The sequence below is a fragment of the Poecilia formosa genome, unplaced genomic scaffold (assembly GCF_000485575.1).
Source record: "Poecilia formosa unplaced genomic scaffold, Poecilia_formosa-5.1.2 Scaffold145, whole genome shotgun sequence".
In the NCBI taxonomy this organism is placed as follows: domain Eukaryota; kingdom Metazoa; phylum Chordata; class Actinopteri; order Cyprinodontiformes; family Poeciliidae; genus Poecilia; species Poecilia formosa.
Genome location: NW_006800084.1, coordinates 1,409,418 through 1,422,255, shown reverse-complemented (window position 1 = coordinate 1,422,255; position 12,838 = coordinate 1,409,418). Strand labels below are relative to the sequence as shown.

General features: G+C 36.3%; 1 protein-coding gene across 6 annotated transcripts in view; it reads left to right on the top strand.

Moving 5' to 3' along the window:
- Nucleotides 1-12,838, top strand: part of klhl13 (kelch-like family member 13) — a 38,425-nt gene that overhangs the window by 12,504 nt on the left and 13,083 nt on the right. For 2 of the 6 annotated variants that reach the window (XM_007563240.2, XM_007563239.2), the window contains 3 exons: nucleotides 3,345-3,416; nucleotides 8,388-8,529; nucleotides 10,744-10,876. In XM_007563240.2, coding sequence (XP_007563302.1) covers nucleotides 3,345-3,416; nucleotides 8,388-8,529; nucleotides 10,744-10,876 — 347 coding nt within the window. Of the gene's footprint in view, nucleotides 1-3,344; nucleotides 3,417-7,986; nucleotides 8,098-8,165; nucleotides 8,263-8,387; nucleotides 8,530-10,743; nucleotides 10,877-12,838 lie in introns of all 6 variants that reach the window. The other 4 variants (XM_007563243.2, XM_007563241.2, XM_016676980.1 and 1 more) reach the window with 3 other exon arrangements.

Genomic DNA, 12,838 nt, shown 5'->3' with positions numbered 1-12,838 from the left:
GCCTTTTCAAAGGCTATTTACGATGAAGCGGAGTTTGCTTCCACAGAAAAATGGATTACCAGCCAGGATCTATCATAACTGAGAAAATAAAGAGAGCATAAAAACAGATGCGTTACAGAGGACTGACCGAATATCAAGTTTATTAAATCAGATCCCTCATGTTTCAGTCTGAAAGCAGAGCAAACGCACGTGTGGACCCGAAACCTACGGCTGATTTCACCTTGTCTGTTTATTGGAGCCTTTATAAAAAGTTTACGTATTGCAGATTTAAAGACATAAAATTGAAATCAGATCTGTTGCCAAACATAGAAACGCGATTCTGCCAGCGAATCAGATCCAAGCTACCTTTATGTTAGCAGCTTCTCTCCTGCTGCAGCCGCGTTTCAAGGGGGTGCAAAGTTTCTTCCAGCCTTTCTCATTAAAGTCTAATGCCGGGTATGTTTTTGGTATGGCGCTGGCATAGCTGCACTTTGAGGTCATAATTAGCCTCGTATAATGACAGGTGTGCCCCACCAGAACATTCAGGGTAATTGAATATGGAAATGCACTATAATAATGCTGACCTACGTGATTATGACATGATCTGCTACTAACTGTGCATCCCTATTTGTGGAGTGACAAATTAAGCTCCTTTGTATGCGGAGCTGTGCCTCCACTCATTTGAATACAGGTTAGGCTAGGTTTTGCTGACATTTTTCATTTTTTTATGGCTTTTGCACGTCTCCTGGTTCTTTGCTCAGCTTCTGGTTCGGTATTGGAGTAAACGTTCTCGTATTCTCCCCTAATTAATGGCTTAACAGACCTTTTAATGGAGAGCGTTGCTTATTTCTAGACAGGTTCTTTAAAAAAATTAAAAATAAATAATGCAGCTTGTTTTTACAAAGCCTGCAGCTTTTTCTTTTCTTTTTTTTGTTTGGCTTCACCTAGTGTCCTACTATTTTATCTTCGGCTTCGGAAATATTGACAGGGTTGGTGCTTCGCTTGCAGTCTCACATTTTATAAAAAGGAGTTTGGCTTTATGACTTGAAGTTTATATTGAAACATAATTTTAATATTCAACACTGGGTACACCCAGATACTGCTGAGATCAGGTTACTGCAAGTACTTTGGAATTATTTTGAGACGGTAAAATCACAGGTCTCTCAGACGAAGTGAACGCCACGCAAAGGTGAGAGAATATTGTTGGGGGTTTTTTTAAAAAAAAGTGAACATATTTCTGCAGGAAATTGCATAGCTTGAAAAATGTGAAAATCAAATAGTTTTACACGATTTTATGCTGCTGTTTTTAGAACCGTGTTAATTTTCCGACGATTTTCCGACTTGTGGAAGTGACTTGCAGACGGCCTCGTTGAATCGAGTCATGGTGAGCGCGGCAGCCATGCGAGTCGTGTGTCTCTCTGTGGTCAGAAGTTGGTCGGCGTGTAGCTTTATTGCATTTCTGTGGTCGGTGATTGAAAGGACTCTCGGTATCAAGGTCTTTTTATTGCTCTGATTAGAGACAAATTGGGATTTCCTTCCCGGCTCAATTTGCAATAACTCTCAATTCAGAGGTTTTCCACTCAATCATTGTTCATGTGATTCTGCTGCTGGGTTGTATGTTCCTTAACTCTGCTGTAGTAACACTATGGTCTTTTTATTATTTCTTTTTTTCTGAGCATTACACATACAAAGCTGACGCCAAACGAAGAGGAAGAAGTTAGATTTCATCATGTAGCGTAAACGTGTTATCAAATACGACAGGAAAAAAAAATTTTAGTTGTTTCTCCAAAGCTCTCTGGCACATGCAATAAGGAACCGGTTCCCATGTTTTTTTTTTTGTTTTTTTTTTCCCAGTCTTTTAGACAACGTTAAAGGCATAATTCTTTCTCTTTCACCACTAAGGGCCAAATCTCCATTCAGGGATGATGGGAGCCATGTGATGACTACTACATCGAGCGTTACAAAATGTTTAAGTGAAATGGTCCATGTAGTTTTGTCAAGGTTTTTTTTTTTTTCCTTTTTTTTGTCCACATTCAACCCAGGAATGGCAGAATGAATGAACATGACCACCGCAGACTTTTCTATTTGAATTAATTTGATCAAAGCTGACGTTAATAATTTTAATTCCAATTTTCTACTAAAGTGCTAAAACATGAGAGCAACCTTGTGACACTTTAATCAAGCTTTTGAATTTATAACAGAAAATATTTTACACACTGGATGATGCAAATCAGCCTTCAGAAATCAATCAGAATTGCAAGAATGGTTCTTCTTGTTTAGCTATGTGCAAAGACTTTCTGCCCAATGCCAAATGAAAACTTTCTTTTGTAAAATATCATTCTTAAAGTAAATTAACACATTGAATGTGTCATGAAGCTGCTGAAATAATAAGACCAGTAGATGACCAGGGTTAAAACATCGGGTTCAATTCTTCTTTTAATAATTGTAAGAAATTGCCGTTCGTCTATCTCTGTTGTCACTTTAAGTCTTAAATTACACCACACAATATGTTTTATTGTCTATTTATTTCAGGACTTTGTTCATTAGTCCACCCTTCAGTTCGTCCACTTTGTGTTGAATATGATTTTGGTTTAATTTAACATTGAAAATTAGTTATAATCAATTACAACGTAGCAACCAATAATGTCATAATGGCCAGTAAATGTAACGCCTTTCAAATAACCTAATAACTCTGATCGCTTAAAATAAAGCCAATAATGTAATAACTTCAGAATCAGTTTTGAGCCAGTAACATGTTACATTTGGGTCAAAAAAACCACAGTCTTCTACAAAGTATATTTTTAATAACCTATCCGTACTTGAAATTGCATTACTTTCATATGTAAACCAATTAACGCAATTATAAAGCAATATTTTCTGCAACATATAATTGTCAAATTGAGTCTTTAAACCATATTTAGGACAGTGCTGCAGAGCTCAAATACTTGAGTTAATTATTATAATTATTCCCTCCAACAAAAACTGTTAACTACCATGATAAATGAAAAACTTTTTATTGTGTTATTTGTAGTTTATTGGATTATAGTTGGCTTTATTCCATGTGAAATGGCCAAAATTATGATGAAATTGCTTTATTGGCTGCTACGCAACAGCACATTTCTGTTTTTAAGTGGTTCACAAGTGAAGCAAAAGGGGAGGAAAATGTTTTTTAATCTGGCTATTGTATCCTAAATTTGTCATGTTGTAGTAATTTTTGTATTAAGTGTCGAGTCCCACTTAGAGACAACGACAATAATGATGATGATGATGATGATAGCTTTAAGCTTTCGTAAAGTGTGAGATTGAGGAAAGCAGAAAGTTGATGCTGGATGCTGTAGCTTCTGTCTCTCTCTTCGTCCCGGCAGCCACCAGCACTCCTTTATGGTTTGGACAACCCACTCTCTCCTCGCTGCCTGTCCGACTTACCACCTGACGGGGTAAATGTACAAGTACATCGCCTTTTCTTTGTGTCACTGTGATTGTGACTGCTGTTTAAACCATCCGTGTTTAGTGGTACTGCTCTTCACAAACTCCCGCTAGACTTAGTGAATCATCATCATGTCCGTGCAAGACGTGACCTTTTTACCAGTCCCATATCTGAGTGTTGACCATCTTGTCTGTAGCAGACCTCCAGCACATGTGGTCAGATCTTGTATATCTAGTTTTACCTAGGTTTCCTTACGTCTTCTAGTACAGTTTGCATCTTTATGTGCTTTTTTCTTTTTTTTCTTTGCATTTTCTGTGAATTTACCTTTTTGTTTGGCCTTCCTGAGTGTTTTTCGGTTAAGCATGTCAGTGGAGTTAAAGGTCGAATCAACCTGATGTTTCCTAATGTTTATATATCAGAAGCTTGAAACGTCTTTGACTTAGAGGTGAAGCCTTGAAGAACGACTCCAGGTGACTTTCAGTCTCCTCAAATTTTCATGATGTGTTCGAGGGCAAAGACCCGAAGTGACCGGAGGTGACGCACAACGTTTGATTAATGGCCTTCTGTTGGATTTAAGGGTCACTTCAGCAGATCCAAGCCATAAAGTTCAAGCTGTTTGAAAAGAAATTAGAAGTTTCCATCCCCTTTTTGTTTAATAACATTCAGTAAATGGTAAAACATTATTACATTCTTTTAATTTCAAGTCAGCGACTTAGTTATACAACAAAAACTGTTTTTTATTTCTAATTTATTTTTGTCTCTGATGATGTAAAAGTAATTTTCTTGCTTTTTAGAAGGAAAATCACAGCTTGGGATGTTTTCTTTTGTAAATTAAAACATTTTTTACAATGTTTTTACTCCAGTTGCTGGAATAATAGTTGATTGCAGTTAAAATAGTTTTATTGATATGTTTTGTTTTTATTTTGATACATAATCTTTGGCAAAATTGAACAATGTTGTTGTGGTTAAATTAATAATTTTATTGATTAATCAAATTATCTGGTTATTAAGACTTAATTTTTGGAAAATCTTTTGTTTTCCACCTGTTCACTCTTTGGGTTTTCGTAGATGATGATGATGTCAGATGGCCAAGTTCCATCTTGTTTTCCCATCTTGTTTTACAGCTCAAATTTATTTCAACTTTAAATTCAGGTCTTCTTGCAAAAGGGAGAGCTGAAATAAAAGTAAGTTTTTGAGAATATTTTCGGTCATTTGTAATTACTTTAAGAAAAAGCAGCAAAAAAAAAAAAATTGTTTAAAATCTTATTTATTATAAAAAACTGCAGATTTTACTTTCAAGTCTTACTTTTACGTTAGTTTTCCACCTCATGACATTTTATTATTGGACCTGAAAGAAAATGTTCCCCATAGTTTAATTCGTCTTTGCTTTCAAGTAATGAAACAACCTTATTTCAGCCAGCTGACCGGCTGTATGTGAGCAGCACTGCTGAGGAGGATACAATAGTTTAAATACATAGTGATATTCTGACATTTAAACTCTTAACAGTAGAAGTGAAATGTTCCACTAAACCTCCTCGCATCTTGAAATTTAAAAGAAAGAAATGAAGTTTCCTTAAAAGCTCGGTGAATCTCTACCAGTGTTAAAAACCTCTCGACTGTTCAGCCAGGCGAGCATTTTGAATTACTTCATTATATAAATAGTCCATTCGAGAAGCATTAGTCTTCTCCATCTGACGAGCGCTGCCTGCTTATAGCCCCGTTTGAAGACTCGCATTTAAAACCCTGCTGAGCCAGACATTTGTGTCGACGGATATTTGATCACAACCAGGCCTATCTTCTCATGGAAACGAACATTTTTAAAACCACCATGCAACATTCATTCACTACTCTGTTATCTCAATATGCTCCTTGGGGAATAGTTGTAATATTTGAATCCTGGTTTTCATTCAGTATTTATGCACATCCTGTGTGAAGAAGCTTTTAAGCATTTTTTTTTAGATTTCTTTTTTTCTGTGTTTTTATAGAAATGTTTCTTAAAAGAAATGGGAATGGCTGACCTGTTTGGGTTATTCTGCAGATTAGTTGTTATCCAATCAAAATTATCTCCATTCTGTTGTATGTTTATATTTTTCTGCATAAATGTTTTCGCTTTATACGCGGAGAATATTCCCTTCGGCACAGTGGGACATTTTTCACACATTTATTCTCTGTGGAGAAGTTAGACTTTGCACCATGTTACATCACAGTGTTGAGGTCCTACTGGTATCATAATCTTTATCCCTTTACATGCTTTTAGTTACACAGTCATGGAAAAACACGAATGTTGTGATTGTGGAAAACAGTGCAGTACAACCCGAAAGGTCTTTACTAGCCAGATTGGCCACAATGTCGCATCTGAAGATGTAAACGCCGTTTGAAATCACTTCCAGAATATTGTCCGGAAACCTTAACAGACGCACAATACCTCACGTCACAGTCGTTCTAAAAGTATTTGTTCTTTTCAAATTGTTTTTCATTTTCCAACTTAGATCGGAGATGATTTAGTAAGTAGAAGAGCAGCTTATCTAAACAGAACGTTTCCTCACTCATTAGTATTCTGCTTGAGTCAGAGGTGTCGCCACATGTGAAAAGACACCAGTATGGTTGGTTTATCAGCAGCGATCTCACTATTTATTCTTATTACTGATTAAAAAAAAAAAAAAAAAGAAAGAAATCCTTTGAATTCAGCTTTATTTTTAATTTAAATACCTAATAAATATTAAAGTTTTACAAACAAAACTTTGTAATAGCCGAAAGCAAGTAAATACTTGTTGAAAATTGTGATCACCTAGTATAGAAAAAAAAAGTAAAAAAAAAAATCTATAACAAAGATTTAAATCATGGTGAGAATAAAGAAAGTGGAAAATATTTATTCCTTCTGCTCCTAAAATAGTCTGACACACATCATTTGTTCATCGGCATTTTGATTTTCATTCTTGGACTTAAACAAGAGCATAAAAACAGCTACTTAATTTAGCAAATGTTTATTCCAAGGATGTATAATTCTTTGTTTTTCAAAGTTGGAAATTTTGCCTGAGGGACTTAGAGTGATTTTTGAACATTTACTGGAATACATTTAGAAGCTAAAACACTGAAGGCTGACTGCTTAACAAGGATTTTTAATGTAACTGGGGAATGTTTTTACTTAATGTTGACTAAAATGACAACATTCATGCAAGCTCACTTTACCGACCGTCATTTCTCAGTCACACAGGCAGCATACTGCTTACTGCGTGCAGCATTGAGGCCACACCCCCTACATGCACTGTGCATTTCTGCAGCTCATAAACAGATTTATTAAAGCTTGGATTACTGAGGGCACCTTCCACTGCCTGCAGCGCAATACCGGTGCAGCCAGACATTTGAGCTCATGGATTCCATACCGTGCATCCGCAAAGTACATATTGTTAAATACCCAAAAACAACTAAATAAATAAAACTGAAAAAATGTATAAAGTGAGCTTTAGTTAGACTCCTGCTTGTTCCAAACTTTGTTCCTTTACCAACGATGGAGACCACTGGGACCTTTAAAAGGTCATGGGGAATCTGTGTCATTCCCCATTGCGTCTCAAGACCATCTTGTCCTGGAGGACCACAGACAGTCCCTTTGATTTTATGCTCGGTGTTTGACCTCTGACCTACACTGTCAACTGTATATCCAAGACAGGTGTGTGCCTTTTTCAAATCAAGTTAAATCAACTGAATTTACCACAATTGGAATCCATTTTAAGGCGCAGAAACATCTCAAGGACGATCACTGCAAAACGACTACGTTTTTAAGCAACGGTTGCTTATATTAATGCGATTCATTAATATAAGCATTCACATCAGTAAAATTTGCAAAACCTTCAAAATTTCGAATAAGCCTGTAACATAAAATATGGGAAAAGTGAATTCTTTCCAGACGCTCTGTAAAGTGAAGTTTGAAATAATTGGGTAAACGGATCTGTTGTACAGTTTGTGTCAGAAATCCTCTTCAGGGAGAATGGCATCACTCTGCATCGAACAGCTACTAAAAAAAAAATCTACACTTGCTGTTGGGCTTTAAAAGATGTTAAGAAGGAAAAACTGTATCTCTGTTCACAGCGTTACTTTTTACTTTGGTACTGGAGTTTTGTCTATTTCTATGAAATAATACCCAGTAAAACCAGTAATAATGCCAAGATTGAAATTAATAATATCACATCTCAGTGTAAATCAGCCTGTTTGGTTTGTGAGATTTTTTTATTTATATTTTTTTTTAACTTGTACACAAAGTTTTGAAAGATGCTTTTGGAAGTTGAGCTGTCTCTGCTTATGGAACGAAATAAAGGCCTTTTCTAAGTGGCTCTCCCATTTGTTTCATGTTTCTGCCAATGTTGGATAAAAACTACTGAAATCAAATGCTGCCAGAAAATGTTTGTGTTTACAGCTTTTACATTTCATAACAGGTCTGAGGAGAGATTTGCAAATGGGAAAACATTTTCCCCCACTACAAATTCCCTCGGTGTGCGTTTTGCTGAACGTGACGCAGAATGTTTTCTTATCAACGTTGAAGTCTGTTGGAAAATTGGTTGATCGTCTTCTTCCTTGGTGTTCAGTTGGTGGGATTCCCCGCCTGCCGCAGTGGAAGTGTTTAAGAACAGGAGAAAGAGGTCGATCACTCGGTCCAGCTCACTTTGGATCTGCAGTCAACCTGCTTAAGAGAGAAGGTTGGCAGCAAAACTGAACAATCCTGAGGTTCAGCTTTTTTTCTTTTTTTTAATTTGTCACTCATCAGGAGCTCTTTAGAGATTAATGCTTCGTCCAAGGACACTTTGATGGATTGAGGAGGAGGATGAGACCGAAACACTTTGATAGGAAGAGTCAGAAACCAGGTTTATTCAGTATATTTCTACATTGGAAATATTTTATGACAATCCAGCTGCACTTCTTTTTTTTTTACCTCAGGTTGTTTTTTTAAGGGGTTGTCGTTAAAAATTGTAATCTGTTTTTCTTTCAGATCCCTCGTGGAGGACGACGACGCTCACATGAAAGTCGCTCTGGGCTACGGTGAAATGGGCATTCCTACTCACCTTCAAGCATCGAAGACTGGAAACACTCGGTTTTTTACAAGCAATACACACAGCTCTGTGGTTCTTCAGGTGAGAGCGTACACTGCTTTATGGAGAAAAAAAAAAAAAAAAAGAATGATCCGAGTTTAATTAGGGCCATTAGGGATTTGCTTGTCTGTTGGTTTAGTGAGTACAGTCTGACTATTACACTTTACTACAGGTAGGAGATGTTGTGTAATCTTTAAAAAGACTTCCTCATGTTCCATACATGCATATTGTACACAGGGTGGAAGATTGTGGAGAAATTTGTTGGCACTAAAGATGTAAAAAAAAAAAATAAATAACTTTAATGTTTTATTGCAGTAGTATAATCTCACACTGACCTTTTTAAAGAAATTCAACCTACAATTTGAATACATTTATTCAGCGGGGAAATAATTGTTTAAAAAAGAATCTTGGTGAAACAATTTCTGCTCTCAATATTTTGTGCAAATGTCGTTTTCCTGATGGGATGGTCCTCTCTTCACATTTCACCAGGTTGGTCACACAGAGAAGGAAATATGATCGCTGACTCCTGTTTTACAAGCTGAGCCCAAATGTATTCATACCCCTGGCAGATTTAGATTTAGTCATTTTTATTCAACTGAGAAGTTTGTTTTTGTTAGAAAATGGCAGAGGTTTCTCTCAGAAGATAATAAAATAATCTAGAAGTCATACCAAGTTTGACGTTTAACATTTTATTTTAAAAAACATACAACTTATAACCTCTTCTAACCAGTGGAGCATTTTTTTTCTGTGGCATTAGACCAGTTAAACCCTGTTCATAACTCCTTAGCTGCTTTTTGCCTGTTTCTACTTGTTTTTTGAGGGTTTAATCTTTGGTGAGTCTTGAGTCGTCAGGCGAACCTTTTTGTTTATGTTTTGTTTAGGCCATAAATTCCAGATCATTATCCCCCTGAAAGATCTAGTGACAACATATTTTGAGTTTTCTGTCTGAGGGTAGTAGATTTTTATGTCTTGCTGTCTGAAGATGTTCATTTAGCATTTAAAAAGTAAAGAAAACCCCTCAGAATCACAGATCCACCACCGTATTTTACATATTTATTTGCTAAAGGCTTAAAAGGCTTTCAGTTTTATTTTTGTGGCCGTAGAACAGAAAAAGATTATCTTACAGTATCTAGTGGTTGTTATGGAGACAAACATGTTTTATGTGTATTTGTGTGATGAATTTGATTATATTTGACAACTAGTTTGTTACTCGTTCCACAATCGATGTTTCTATGACGTAAATCGCTTTGAACTGCCTTATTACTGATGTGCTATACAAATAAACTTGACTTGAACAAGTATAAATTAGCTCAAATGTAAATATGCTTTAGTTATATTTAGAAATTTAAAAGTGATTTTTGTGAGTTGAAACAAAATTGATTTTGTTAAACTCAGGAAAATTGATTTTGTTAAACTATTTCCCAATATTTGATATGTTGAATAAATGCTGTCAGCCTAAAGGTCGGATTTTTAATCCCTTTTGGTAAAATGTAATCCATTTCTTGTTGTGTTTTTTCAATGTAAGATTTATTTATTTTAGTTTTTGTTTTTTGTTTTTTTACATTATCTATATGTGTGTTTAGTGCCTCTTTTATTTTCTGCAGGAGTCTTTATTCATGTTGATGGCTAACCCTGCATGTCAGCATTGATTGGTGTAAAGTGAGGATCGGCCTGAAAATGTGGCGGTCCCTGCTGTTTGCTGCAGCGGTTGTCCTTGGTCACCAGCTTTCTTTCAAAATGAGAAACCGTTGGCTCCTTTTGCTGTTCATTATTCTTTGCTGTCAAAGCACACTGCGGGGGAATGATAATGATTTTTCTAGCCCATCTCCCACCTTATACCCGGATCCTGGAATGTGTTTGTTTCTGGTGGTGAATTTTTAAGATAAAATTCACCCAGCTCTAGCACCATCGACTTGTTTTCATGCTTTCAGGTTATTTGCACAAGCCTCCAAACCCTCTCCCTCCCTCCCTCCCTCCCCGTCTCATTTGACGTAGTAGGTATAAAAATCGGGTTCGCAAAAGTGAGGGGCAATATCAATAATTTACCTGAGGAAATTAAAAAACTGTCGAGTTAATTTTATTTCTGTCACCAGGAGCTTTGGTGAGCACGTGATCTTCTCAGTCTGTTATTGACTCAGCTGAGGAGTCACTGGATGAGGGGATAAAAAGCCGCTACTTAATTTAGGTCCCCTAAGCTGGAAGCCAGAAACACTTCCTGCTCGTATAACTCTCACCTCCCTTCCCTTTTGGATTCAGGGATTTGATCAGCTGAGAATAGAAGGTTTGCTGTGTGACGTGACGCTGGTTGCTGGGGACGGCGACGAAGCTTTTCCTGTTCACCGCGCAATGATGGCCTCGTCCTCCGACTACTTCAAAGCTATGTTCACAGGTGGGTCTGAAAACTCTGCCTCTCTGGCCAGAGCGTGCACGCGCTCATCAGAGGGGCGCTGAAGCAGGAATTAGACAGACGCATGTCGCGTATGTATGTGGGTCGAGTTTTACACTGAAACCCAGTTACTGCATTGAGAAATTCCTCAATGTTCTTCCCTGTATTAGGAATTATTTTAAATTGATGTTTTCTATGCAGTAAAAAGAAACTGGGGTTTAAGCTCGAAATTCAGTAGTAAAGGAAAGTTGGTAACCTTTAATCAACATTGTAAAGTTTATTAAAGGGATAGTTGGAACTTTTTCAAAGCGACATTCTGTGAAAATATGATCAGTAAAAGTTCCCTCACATTCAGTAGATGGATATATTATTAAAGGATTTATAGGAGAGTGAATTTAATAAAATAGTTTATTTATATAGCACCAGTTGACGACTTAACATGTCAACAATTTATATGCATAAATATATGATTGAGTCACTTCTGTTGATATTTTCATGTATAGTAACATACATTCCAGATGTATTTGACATTTTAACAACTTTTAGATGGTTTTAACTGGTATAATCTAAACTTGATGCAAGAAGTTGATTTTCCTTATTTATAACAGACAGCAGTCAAGTCAATGTTATAAATAATTACAGATATGAATATTCTCAACGTTTTCTATTAAATTCCTGTTATGACTTTTAAAACCTCTTTAAGAAGTCAACGAATAATTTTTTAAAGAGGAAATAAAGAAAGTTTGTTAATTTTATTTGTTTTTTTTCCTCATCTTTTTTTAATCTATTCTTGTATTGGTTTTATTTGGCAATGTCCGTCTCTTCAAAAGTACCAACAAATAAAATGCATTATCATTATTATTATTATTATTATTATTATTATTATTATCACTGTTATTATTATTACCTGTATGCTTTTTAATGAGCAGGAATCACAAAATGTCAGTTGATTTTTTTTTTATTTTTTTACTTCATCTAAAATGCAAATTTTTCTCTTAACTTGACACCCCAGCACTGGGGAGTTCCCATCTTGCAGCATTATTATGTGGGGATTTGGAGCCTTCTGCTCTCCCCACCCCGCCTGCATCGGAGCGTGTTCAGCTGGTCTCACAGCTATGTATAGCTTCTATAGCTCCATCTATATGTGTCTGAATAGCTTCACACATTTGTGGGTGGTGGCAATACTTCAAGCTGCGTTGCCAAGGAAAACTCTGATCTACAGATAACTCTGCAGTAGGGCTGGAAAACTGTATGGAAGTATGATATTGCTAAATATTGCGATAGCAGTAAAGGTTGAATTTAACCCACATTTTTCTCATGGATCTTTTTGTCAGAATGTTCACTCCAGCTGTCTGTAGCTCAGGTCACCTTGATCAGGTTTGGGAATAAAAGACAGGGAAAGTTCATAAAAGTGACCAAGTATGTTGGCAAACAGACAATATAACCACCTAAACATTTCACTCAAGCAGTTCTCTGTATGTAAAATATCCCAATTGCATAGATGACAATTGGGTGAGATATATTGTCGACATATTGCTATACTCCACACTAATTTACTCGCCTTCAAAGCTGCAGGGGACAGTGGTGATAAATCCCATCGTCTTAGCAACACAGATCCACGTCTCAAGTTGCTTGTCAGTCCACTTTGAAAAGAAGTCGCTATTGTTTTCTGATTATTGTAATCATGCTTGTGGACTTCAGATTCTATAAAGTCCCAAGTAGTTGTTAATATAATGAAATGTTCAAAAACTTTCTCTCAACTACTTAATAGCATCCTGGTTAATTTGTCACATAATCATTGAAAAGCAGCAGAGTATAAATGCGATGCTTTTACGTTTTTTTCCCCCTCATTGAGATCCCACTGGTCTTCACTGTAGCGTTTTGACAACCAGTATGCCGTAAAAGGCCTTTTTCAAAGTAAAATTGAATACTTTTTTTTTATAAACTTAAAAAAGTGAGACCACG